General features: G+C 39.1%; 1 protein-coding gene across 1 annotated transcript in view; it reads left to right on the forward strand.

Annotated features, from left to right (window-relative positions):
* Positions 1–10,527, forward strand: part of LOC104075077 (mitochondrial intermediate peptidase-like) — a 14,475-nt gene extending 3,948 nt beyond the window's left edge. Inside the window, exons 4-10 of the mRNA XM_009575444.1 lie at positions 1,348–1,434; positions 2,396–2,459; positions 4,220–4,402; positions 8,435–8,591; positions 9,041–9,089; positions 9,731–9,791; positions 10,471–10,527. Of these exons, the coding sequence (XP_009573739.1) occupies positions 1,348–1,434; positions 2,396–2,459; positions 4,220–4,402; positions 8,435–8,591; positions 9,041–9,089; positions 9,731–9,791; positions 10,471–10,527 (658 nt within the window). The remainder of the gene's footprint in view (positions 1–1,347; positions 1,435–2,395; positions 2,460–4,219; positions 4,403–8,434; positions 8,592–9,040; positions 9,090–9,730; positions 9,792–10,470) is intronic.
* Positions 10,528–12,865: the final 2,338 nt, after the last annotated feature.

Raw genomic sequence — 12,865 nt, forward strand, 5'->3', positions numbered from 1 at the left:
AAACCTAAATCCTGAAAGTTACCTCTGTGGTCCTTGACTACATTCAGGAGTAGCCTTCTTAAGTGAAAGCTTTACCAAGCAGTACTGTGAAGGTGACCCAGGTCTGCTGCTTCCCTCAGGATTCCTGGTAACAGTGGAGGCAGTGAAGCCTTTTGTACTCTGAGGAGGACAGCAGTGCATCAGTTTGTTTAGTAAGCCTTGTGACTAACATAGCTGGCTAAAAAGAGAATTCTGAGATTAAATTCAGCAGAAACAGTTGCTTTGGTCTTGCCAGTGTGTTTGGGAAACCTTTCACGTGAAACTGGATTTTTCAAGACTTAGATTGAGCACACCACCTATAACAATATGACTTTAATATCTGAATACCACTTCAGAGTTAAAATTTGTAGAAAGAAGAAAGTATTCACAAATTAACCTGAGAGGTTCATAAGCTATTGTAAACGCTCAAAACTACCTATTGTTGAAAGTTCGTTTTCATGGGTAAATGGTATCCCTCAGGAACTACTAACAATACATATCTGCTTTTAGCCACTTTTTGACAGAGTGCTGGGCTTCTTATTTAGCGCCTTCTGTACAGAACCTTTTCTGAAGTACAGGCATGATGCAATGCCTTCTTCTTTCTCTGGATTGGGTCTTGGTAATTATTAAGTTCATTTTACAATTGGGGCTGCAGAGACTTCCTGCACCTCAGCTGATTTAAGTAGTTAGTGCTCAAGACTGTGAGACTGGGGGCTGCTGCCCACCACAGCTATGCTGATCTATATGCATGTGTTTCATTCCCACTGCAATTTCCACCCAATAATTCAGGTCGACATACATGCTTGTAATTAACATGCCAGCAAATCTGATGGACATAGTATTGTCTGGCACAGGGACAGTGATGAGCATCTGGAAATGTTCTGGGGACAGTAAGCGCTTAGTCTATTTCAGTGGCAGCCAGCAGCACATTTATCTGATGGCAAACTTGAGCACAGATTTTCCTTCAATGGAGTCCTTTCAAAGTAAGGATTAGAAAACAGTTCTCCCACCTTTATGCTCTTGCCATTATTATCTTTGTGCATAAAACATAAGCTGTCAGTCTTAGACTTGCTCATATTTGCCACAAAATGCCATCCAGAAGTATTTTCCTATTGGATGCACAAGACCTGTTTCCATGTATCCTTTGTATACAAATTTTGTAGTTTTTAAGTGTGGTTGTGAACCAGAAAGCATTTTGAAAGTACAGTCCTTGGTTTTTAATGTTGTTTCAGTAAATATTAAGCTCTGCCTTTGAATGAGTAATACCAAGAGACTGAAATATTAGTGTTTGTTGCTAATGTGTGATTCTTTTATTCTGTATCTTTCCAGATTAAATACAGATGTTGAACTGTGTCAGAGTTTGAGACGTCTGCTAGCTGATGAAATTGTTATGAGTTCCCTAGATCCAGAAACCAGGTACTTATTAATGCTTATGGGTTTAGATTTTTAGATAGTATATATCATTCCTTATTGTGCTTGTATTTTGTGTTTTGTTAAATTAATTAATACAACTGGAAAACATACCACATCTCTGTTACCTACTAAATTACCTGCACAGGAGTTAGGAAGTTTGTAGCTGTGTGGTCTTGGAGGATGTCTCTGTGACTGTAGAGCACAAGATATATTTAAGCTGAATAACTGAGATCTGCAAAAACAAAAAAATGAGGACTTAAGATTTTCTTCAATAACACCATTTTCATGAAAATGAGGTGCTGTACTGTGGTGTATATATCAGTGTTTTTAGCAATAAAAGTAGGGAACAGACTATATAACTTGATTTCAGTTTATAGAAACTTATTTATATCTTTCAAAATCAGATTACCAGTATATTTATTTAACACTTACTTCATGATTACTGTAAAATGTTTTATTAGCTGCTTATTCAGTTATAGTTTTGAATTATTTCTTCACTGACGTGGTTAGACAAGCTTAATGTTTGAGTAAGTTCCTTCTTCCTTCTTTCCCCACAATCAAGGATGTTAGATTTGAAGAGGTCTTTTTCTGATCTGCTAGAATAAATGAAGTGTCAAATTAAAATGGTAATTTGCACAAGTTGGTTAAACATCTAGATTAATGTAAATGGTAATTTGCACAAGTTGGTTAAACATCTAGATTAATGTAGTGGAATTATTTTGAAGGATATTTTCAATGCAGATGACTAAAATAACTACAAAGGAAAAATCCTGTTTTAGTGAGTAAACTGTTAAGGACCTAAAACATAAGAAGTCTGTGTCCATAATAACAGTACTTATATAACTGTGTTGTTAGTCTCTGTAAAAGACATGAAACCTAAATAACTACTAAAGGCAAAATCTGTTAAGAAATTATGCTTACTATCAAATGAGGCTGTTTTAACGGGGATTTACTGTATTTTTAGGCGAGTGGCAGAACTTTTTATGTTTGATTTTGAGATCAGTGGCATTCATTTGGATGAAGAAAAGGTAATTTTTGGCTACAATATATGAACAGAAATTTGCCTGACTACCAAGAAAACAGATAATGGAACATGTGGGACATGAATCATGTGATTCTGGGCCAGTTTGTCCTCCAAGATACCCGTTGTCCTCTGTGGAATTTTGTCTTCTCAGAAGTGATTAATTTTATCTGTCTTAAGTCGCTTTTAAAGTGTGTTTTTTAATGTTGTTTTAGATATTAGTTGGCTGTTCTTCCCAGTTTGGCCCTCATCATTCCTTTGTCTGTTCTGAAGAGTTATAAGCAAGACCTGGGATCCTGCTTTTTTTGGTTGGTGTCTGCATCAGATATTTAAAATAGCTGCTTAGCTGTCTGAACAACCTGTTTACAGAGGGGGAAAAGCAGCACCCTGTGCACTGTAGTGACAGGTTAATCAAGTAGAGTGTTTTAGAAGGGATCAGGTGTGTGTCCAGGCTCTCCTTTGGTGCTCACACAACCAGAAGTTGTAAATCTTGTTCAAAATTGAATGTCTGGGCATGGTCTGATTACCTCTCTTGGAGCTTTTACATGCTTTTGCAGAAGTTAGTGATGGATTTGCCAAAACCATCAGTTTTCACCATGCTTTGTGGTATGGATGCTCTGTTGGATGTCTGTTCGTAGCTCACGTCCCTGTATAAAGTTAATACCCTGGTTATTTGAGTCATCTCTCTTTTACCAGATTTATGTGGTAAAGTTACTCTGAAGATCATGGTTGTGATAGTGTTTTGTGACCTGGAAAATGCTTCTAGAATATATTTTTACAAAAAACAACTCTGAAACTTGGACTCTGGGTTTTATTTCTGATTTGACGATTGGTTCTACGGTGCTTCATCCCCTTTCAGTTACAGTTTCACTTGCCCCTTATTTTTGCACGTTTTCCTCCCCTGCCTATTCCACTTTTCTTCTATTGTTTGCTGCTCAGTGTTTCTTTTCAATTCTCATTTCAGATTTAAAAATCCTTCACTGTCGTAAGTTGAAATTTACTTCTGCTACAAAGAATTTCTTCTTTTTAAAATAAAACTCAAAAGATGTGTTTTAAAGAGTGAGGGTGGAATGGGAGGACAGAGATCTACGGGTTTTGTCATTCTTACAAGTATGTTGTATCTCTCAACCTTTTCTTTTGAGCTATGAACCCACAGGCAATAGAGAGCACACTCTACTAACATGAGCAAGTTCACTGAAGCAAATCTTACAGTAAGGTTAAATGTGTGAAATACTGTAATGATGGTGATAAAACTGTAAATCACAAACTCCTCATGGAAAGGTTGAAATACCACAAATGCTTTATGGTCTCCAGAAAATAGTGCAATACAAACAGTAACAAGAGAACTGTTACTCTGTATCTATTTCAGGATGCTAGTAGGATTTATCCATCTCAATGATGCTGCTTTTTTTCCGCCTCTGTGTTTTACATAGCAATCATAGTAGGCATAGTTTTATAAATGCTTTCCAAGCAGCTAGCAAAGCTTATGTAAATTCTACTTGAACTCCACTGTTCCTTTTCTTACTGCAGAAACATAGGCATTTTCTTTCAAATTTCAATCCGGTGTGAAATTAGAGGTCTGTATGAGCATCTGATCTTGTTGACTTCAGCCCTACGTTAGGATTTTGTTGATGCTGTAGGTCTAATCCTAAATGTTGTATTTTCTGCTTCATTTCTGGAAAAGTCCTTTAAGGTTTTAGAAACTTTGAGTTCTGCCTGTACTATGTCTGAAGATATTATGTATTTTGTACTTTATTTTTCTTACAGCGTAAAAAGGCGGTCAACCTCAACATCAGAATATTGGATTTATGTAATGAATTTCTGACAGGAACTCACCTTGCCAACAAGATTGACAAACATGTTTTGCCAGAGCATATTCGGTATAATTTTACAGCTGAAGGCAATTACTTACAAGTTGCTGGTCTGCATGCTGATAGTCCTGATGATCTGGTATGTATTCCCCGAGTTTGCTTTGGCGTACTCTATAACAAAAGAGCATATCAGTTATTTTACGTGTTATTTTGGCAAATGCATATGGTTTATGATTATGATGTTAGGACTAACAAGGAAGAACTGTTTTAGAACATAATAATCAATGGCAGCCTTGGCTGTAGCAGCTATGAAATAATGGAGGTGAAGATCCTGAATGGATTGAGGAGAAGAGGGACAGAATACAGACCCTGGATTTAAGGCAAGCAGGCTTCAGCTTATTCAGTAAACTGGGAGGTGGGATCCCATGGGATGCAGCTAAAAAGGGTAAAGGAGCTCAAGAAGCTGGCAGTTCTTTAAAGGTATTATTCTCCAAGCATGTGAGGATACTAAGATACTCAGTATCAGTGCATCCTGATCCTTAGAAAGCCAAGCAGATGTATCAGGAACCAGGCTTGGCCAGCAGGGAACTCATGGCAAAGCTTCATCTCTGAAAGGTAGCAGACATGAGGTGGAAGCAGGTACAAGATACAAGGGAGGAATTTAGAAATACTGCCTGTACATGTAGGGATGATGTCAGGAAGGCCAAAGCTCAACTGCAGTTGAGAGTTGCAAGGGACGTCAAGGGCTACAAGAAGAGCAACTACTGCTGCATTAGTACTAAAAGGCTGGACAAGGACAAGTGGGCTCAGTGCCGAGTAAGGTGGGTGACTTAGTGGCAGCAGACACAGATGAGGCGAGATGCTGATTGCTTTCTTTGCCTCAGTGTTCACCAGTGAGTTCTCCCAGCCCACTGTGCTTAGTGAAAGGGTTCAAAGAGAAGAAGAACCAGCAGTAGGTCAGGATCCTGTTTGGGATTACTTGAGAGAACTCAACCTGTACAAGTCCTTGGGACCAGATGGGCTGCATCCAAGGGTTCAGAGACAACTGGCTATTGTTCTTGAAAGGCTTGCTGTCTTTGGTAAGCTGTGAAGATTAGGGAAGAACCCCAATGACTGGTGGAAATAACATGTTTCACTCACCTTCAGAAAGGCTGAAAAACCCCAAATTGGGGAGCTACAGGCAACTTAGCTTCACTTTGATCCCTAGGAAGGTTATGGAGCAATCCAAGTTAGGAGATTACAGTCTGGATTGGTGGACAACCAAATAGGTAAAAAACCTCATTTCATGATCAGACTCGGAGAGTAGTGATTGTACTTACTGAAAGGCTGGTAATGAAAGAAGTGTTGCCGGGGTCTCTCCTGGGATCTCTCCTGTTAAACATCTTTATCAATGACCTAGAGGAAGTGGCAGAGTGCTTGCCTACCAGATTTGCAGGTGATAGCAAATTGGGAGGAACAATCGATACACTGAAGGGCAAGGCTGACATTCAGAGTGGCCTAGAAGCTGAGGGAATGGTCCAATGGGAATCTTATATAATTCCAGAAGGACAAATGTGAAGTCCTGCACCTGGAAAAGGAGAATTCCTGGCAATAGTACAGGCTGGGACTGCTTGGCTGGGTCCGATTTGTGGAAAAGGTCCAGAGGGTTGGTGAGCAGCAAGCTGAGCATGAGCCAGCAGTGACCCTGGCAGCAAAGAGGGCCAACAGCATCCTGGACTGCATCAGCAGGGGCAGAGCCAGAGACTGAGGGAAGAGATTATAGCCTTTTACTTACCACTCTTTAGGAGTGACTTCAGAGGAGGCCACCAAGATGACCAGGAACTTGGTCACTTACACTGTGAGGACAGGCTGAGGGATCTGGGCTTGTCCACCCTGTAGCAGAGGTGGCTTTGGGGGGACCCTGACAACAGCCTGCCAGTACATATGAGGATATCATGGAGAAGATACAGCCAGGCTTTTCAGAGAGCTGCATGACAGGAGGACAAGTGGCAACAAGCACAAATTGAAGTGAGAAGTGCCAATTGGAGAAGTTTTTCCTGATGACGATACCCAAGCAGTGAAACAGAGAGGTCATGCTGTCTCTCTCATCTGTGCAGGGTTTCAGGACCTGACTGGAAAAAGCTTTGCGCAACTTGGTCTTACCTCATAGCTGACCCTGCTTTGTGTAGGAGGTTGGATTAGAGACCTCCTGAGGTCCCATCCAACGAGAATTATCCTGAATAATCTTATTTTAGTTATTGCTAATGATGCTTTTCTAAAAAGAATTCATTTAGAGTTTGTTTATAAATTGAAAATTAATTTAGACTCTTTGAAATGTGACAGTGGTTCCTTAGTCTTTTAGATATGACTCTAGGATCAGGAGTGTATTACAACACTCAAGTGTTCTGTTTTCACTTACTATATAGTTAAATAATGAAAGTGACTTTGAAATCTTGTTTGTCACGAAAACGAGAAAAGCTTACTGTGGTAGAACCCAAGCTGTAATGTTTATTTTCTGTAAGAAATTAAAAATGAACTAAATTATGGCACTGGTAGGATGTAAATAAAGGAATAATACTCACTGCACGTCTTCTATAAACTCTTGTCCTGAAAATAGTGTGATCTGTAGAATCGCTACTGAAGCTATGAGTAATATGTCAATTAAAGAATGCAGTTCTCCAAGTCAGATCTTTGGAGAAGCTCTTCGGAAATCGTATAATTTAGGTTGGAAGGAACCTCTGGAGCTTGTCAGTTTGAGTTTGATCCTATTCAGAGCAGGATCAAGTAGATCAGGTTTCTCAGTGACATGTCCAGTTGAGTTTTGAACACTTTCCAAGGATGAAGATTCCATTACTTCTCTGGGCAGCCTGTTGGACCATCCTCACTATTATTTTTTTTTCCTGATATCAAATTGGAATTTCTCATCTTCCAGTTTGTGTCTATTACCTCTCCTCCTCTTGCTCTGCACCTCCAAGAACAGTCTGGCTGCATGTTCTCTACACCTTACTGCTAAGTAGATAAAGATTAAGATCTCCTTTGAGTTTTTTCTTCTTTAGGCTGGACAAACCCAGCTCTCTCAGCCTCCATTCTGTGTCACGTGCTCCAGCCTCCAAATGTCTTGTTGGCCCTACATTGGACCCACTCCAGTATGTCAGTATCTTTCTTGTCCTGCGGAACCCAAAGCTGGACATTGTACTCCAAATGTAGTCTGGGCAGTACCAAGTAGAGGGAAGCAATCGCATCCGTGGACCAGATGGTTGTACTCTTTCTGATAGAGCTCAATATGCTGTTGGCCTTTGCTGCAAAGACACGCTGCTGAAAAGAGGAATCATCTCACTTACTTTATTTGCTTTTTTTAAAATGAAAGCCTGGTGGAACAGAAGAGGTACGAAATGACTTGTGAATTATTATAGTAATATTTTTTATAAACCCAGGACCTGCATTCTTGTTGGATATATTATGCAAGAAAGAAGCTTATTTCAAATGAAGACAAGCATAAGTTGTTGCTGGATTTCTTAAGCCTATTCCATATGTACAATATCTTCAATTGGTTTGTGAAACATAAAAAGCATTTTACCAAATTTTCTGAGGCTTGAGGTGATTTTTTTTTTTTTGAGAGTTATGAAAAAACCCAAACAAACCAGAAATAAGAGACAGACTGATTGTCTGTGGGCAGATGGGCAGACTAATAGCTTGCTACTTCAAAAGAAATAAGGCTTTTCTCTTCCTCTTTTTTTCTCTTCCCTGACCCTGTCTCTGGTTCTTATCAGATCCTTCTATAAGCCAGCTTAACAGACGTGCAGAGAACAATTTGGCTTTCTTCTGCATTTATTTTCAGAAGTTTTAGTGAGTTAAGACAGCCCACAGAGTAGTCTGAGAAGCACAGATGTTGGCAGAAAGAGGGAGGCAGTGAGCAGAGAGGGGACTGTTGACAGGAGTAGAGAACAGGACCCTTTTTGGCAATCTTGACCTGTTAGGTTGTCTCATTGCATTTCCTCATTCCATCTTTAAGGGATAGGAGAGCCGCAAGTGTCAGGCAGTCGTAATTACTATTACTAAAAGTCTTTAGGCCTTTTCCCAACAATATCAGTGAAATACAGCTGTAATGCCAGATCTTCAATTGCATCACCTGTTTCCCTTAAAAATTGCACTGTAGTAATGTGACCTCTTTTTTTTTTTTTTTTTGTATTAGGTGCGAGAAGCTGCTTACAAGATTTTTCTTTACCCGAGTGCTGAACAGTTGAGCCGTTTAGAAGAATTGCTTGCTAGCCGAAACAGCCTGGCACAGTTGGTTGGGTACGACACCTTTGCCCACAGGGCTCTTCAGGGAACAATGGCCAGAAATCCAGGTATAAGGCACGTGTGGAAGGACATGCTGAGAAATCAAATGCACTGTGTTAGATATGAGGTCAAAAGTTGTTAGTTTCTTTTGCTAAGTTTACACTTACTTCTTCCAGTGAAGTATCTCATTGCAGTTACATTTTGCTGTATGCAATATGCATGCTTTCTATAAATGGCAATACTCACTGAGTAGGAACCAATGTTTTTGTTCAGAATCAATGCTCACTCCTTAAATTATGAAGTTGCCATTATCCCAGCGTGTAACAAAGGATGGTACTAAATGTGGTACTAAATTCTCTTGAAATGACGGCACAGTGGTTAACGGAGTGGTTTGTTGTTCTAAAAAGAACTGTTGTTCTAAGGGAGCTTGTTTTGTTTGGAATGTTTTGATGTAAACTTAACATCATCTACGGGAAGAAATCACTTAATTTTTTTTTTTCCCCCATTTTACTTCTAGAGACAGTAAGACAGTTTCTGAAGAAGCTTTCTGACCAGTTGTCCAAAAGGTATGTCTTTTCCACTAAGTTATTTTTCTAACCATACTCTTTATTTCGAGAATAGAGGGACTTGGGCACTAATAAGTCAGTCAGTGCTGCTTATTATATGCTGCTCTGATGAAACAAAAGGAAAGAGTTTCTCAAGGTTTTGAGGGGAGCTATTGGCTTAGAATAAATTCTGTGTCTGTGATCAGAGAACACCCCGGACTGAATGTGCCAAGAAATGCAGGCAACAGCAAACAAGAAGACCAAGTTTAAGTGTTGAAGAAAACCTCTCCTGGTCTTCTCCCCATACACACAACTCCATATATTTTACATCTATAAGCAAATTCCCCTTTTTGTCCTTCTTGCCTCCCTTAGTTCCACACAGCACAAAACAGTTACATCATTATGTATAAACGGGGTGTATTGTAAGAAAGAAAATGCTTTGGGGGTGTACAACCACAGTAAGAGGGACTTGATTTGAAGGTACCTGAATGACAGAAGAAGAATGGAAAAGTTCTTTTACCATAGTATATGGGCCTGCCATTTCATAGAATACTATCAATCTCTGATGATGGGCATTTTCTTAGGATGGCGTAGTATTGTGTTCTGTATTCCATTGCTCAAAAATCTTTCATTAACATTTTCATCTTAAAAATATTTTTCAGAACTCAAAAAGATTTTGAAATGATGACAAAGATGAAAATGAAGCTCAATCCCCAGAATTCAGTAAGTTAAATTTTCATGTGTCGTTTTCTATTTTGTTTCTTTTTAAAAATATAGTAGAAGCTAACCCTGTTCTACACAAAAAATAACTCTATTTTAGTGTGCAACACGTAGGATAATTAGAAAGAGAATCTTTTTGTCTTCTGGCTTCAAATGCTTTTTGACTGCTTAGTTGCTATTTATATTAAACCAAGCATTGAGTGCGAGGTAGCTCTTGGTTTATACAAAATGATACTGAGATAACCAAAACATAAAGTGGTGAAAGTGAATATTACTTTGTTTTGAATCAGTTAATAGACTCATTTGAAAAATAAGGCTGTACTTCAGGTTAGATGCATGTCCAGTTTGCATACTGTATTTTATGTATCCTAATTCTGTACATAACTAGGTTTATCTTTTTATTTGAATTGAGTGTATTTCTTGAAATCTGGTATGAAGTCCCATTATATATTTGAATAAGAAGTACCATCTTCAAGCAAATGTTAAAGAAAAGGTTTAAAGTTATGATATATGATTCTATTTCTGCTATTTCTGATGATATTTTTAGCACTGAATGTTTCCCATTATGTTTTAAAGTTCTGTGACTTGTCGAAACTGCAAAAATATTCAAAGGAAATGAAACTTTTACTTTGGGTTCACTTGTTGTCCACTGTTGTAATTATAAGCTGGAATTCTCTTTCAGAAGCTGATGCCATGGGATCACCCTTACTACAGTGGCGTCCTTCGTGCTGAGAGGTAAGCTCCTTGTGTTCATGATTGTGATGTAAATGAGTATCTTTATTTCATTCCTTGCAATAAGGATAAAGAAAGTCCTCAATGTAAACACGATTTCCTTCTTTGAAGGTGTACTTCAATATGAAAAAATAGAGTATCTGGTGGGGCAGTTGTTTGTAACATTTCTTAGTTACTGCTGGAATGCCTGTAGAAGTTTTTGGCTCCTCTGTTGTTTTATGGGGAAGTATTGGCCCTCTTTGAAGATATAAGAGGATGAAATGGTTTCAGAACAGGTAGAAAATCTTTATTCTTGTTTTGGTTTTAGCTCTTAGCTGAGCTGCAGTAATGTTTAAAAATAAATTTTGATCACTGAATACACAACTCCACTTCATATTTTAACTGTATTGTACTGAACGTGCACCTATCATCCCCTTCCACAGACTTGAAATAGCAACTTCTTGAGTAGATCTTCACTGTTTATCGATAGAATTCATTCTCATCTTTCCTGCAAAGACTAGGAAATAAATACTCTACGCAGACTTAAATAGTGCACAAGACTTTTGCACATAATGAGATGCCAGCTCTGAAAGATGTGAGCCCTGCATGTTGCCTTTATTGGATCAGCAATGGTGACCTTTTAGGTTTGTGTTGGAAAAAATAATTTAAAGTTGTGCTTCTCTCACAAGAGGGGGGGGAAAAATCATCCTTCACTGCAGATTTGTAGGTTTTTGTTTTTTAAACAAACTTGGACTGGATATATCTGATAAAAGTAGTAGTTTACTCTGGATCAGAAAGCTATGGCAGTATAGACGTGGCATGGAAGTATGGCCAGCAGTTGGCCAACTGTTCTGCTGCTTTCTTGTACTTTTTTACTGAGGTAGTAGTTTTATGAGCAGCAGCTCTAATATTGGCCTTGTCTTAAGCTACTGCATGCTCAGGTGGGAACTGAGCTACGTTTGTGCAGCAATGTTCATGTCCTGGGTGCGCAGAACTTGCCACGCAGGGGAGGGAGAGGGATGTCCAGCTGCTGGGTCTGCTCCCGGTAGCTGATGCTGGAGCACACAGCACTCCACACTGTATGCGTGGATTGCTTGTTTGTGGCATGGCCTGGGAGTGGCTGCTTTTGTTTTAAACTAGATAGGTAGCAGACACGCTTCTGTGAAAGTGGGAATGAAGTCTCTCTGGAGGAGAGTCAAGGTCCATCTAGCTCCAAATCCCATCTTAGCAGTCGTCAGTAGCAGTCTGTGGAAGGGCACTGTCATACTTGTTCAAGATACTATATTGTAGCTTGCAGATCTCATTTACCTTGCCTATATAGTGTCTTCAAAACAGCAAGAATTATATTATGATACATAGTGCTTAACATTACTGTCAAATGTTAATGAAATTTGTTGTCTACATATCCTATTTATTTTCTACATTTGCTATAGTGTCTGCTTTCCCTGTTTTCAAAATTAGTGTGTCCCATAAGGGTTAGAGCATTAGGTGTAGAAGGCTCTGTGTTTGTTTCTTTCTTCTCCTGGAGGAGTGTCTTCTGATACTGTCTTACTGTCCTTCTTAGATCATCTTATAAAGCTAACCATATTGTAATTGAGTTGCTGACAATCACAAATAGATTATTCTGCTCATTTTGGCATTAGGAAGGAAAATATTTCCTTTCCTTGTGGGGCTTTGTAAAAGACCCGATAAAGTTACTTTACTTTAAGAATTGCACAGTAGCTTTATGAAGGGAGAGCTGCAGGTAAAAGAGACTAAGACGTTGGCACTGTATCTGTGCTATTTTTTATTTATCCAGGCACCAAGTCTGGCAGCTGGGTCAGTGTGAAGAACCTCCTGAACCTATGTAGGGCCCTCCTGATTACGATGCAGGATTGGGGCCCAACTTTTTTCTCCCTCCAGGTTGGGTAGGAGTGTTTTTTTCTGGCAAGTATACAAGCACCTACAAGACAGGGAAGGAAAAGTAGTTTTCCTCTCCATCGTGTGCAGCAGTGTTTCGCTAAAAACCAAGGGTTTAGGTCTTTCACTGTCCTGTTTTCTGTATAGTGGTCTGTCTTTGGGAAAAGTTTTTGATCTGGCAGTGACTTAACAATGCTTTACATTCATTCTGCCCATATTGTAGGTATTTAACAGGGTACTGGATACTGGGTAATCAGCCCTGAAAAGTAAAACTCACTTCTCCACTGCATAGTGTCAGTGGCTGTGCTTTATGACTGAACTAGGCAGGAGTCAGAGAGTATTCATACAACAATCAGAGGACAGAAATATACCTTGTCATGTCTGTGCCCTAAACATGTTCTATTTGCCACTTATTATCTATGTAAATGCGAATCCACTATCCTTTATAGAATCATAGAATCATAGAA

Source organism: Fulmarus glacialis, unplaced genomic scaffold, assembly GCF_000690835.1.
Source record: "Fulmarus glacialis isolate BGI_N327 unplaced genomic scaffold, ASM69083v1 scaffold42623, whole genome shotgun sequence".
NCBI classification, from domain to species: domain Eukaryota; kingdom Metazoa; phylum Chordata; class Aves; order Procellariiformes; family Procellariidae; genus Fulmarus; species Fulmarus glacialis.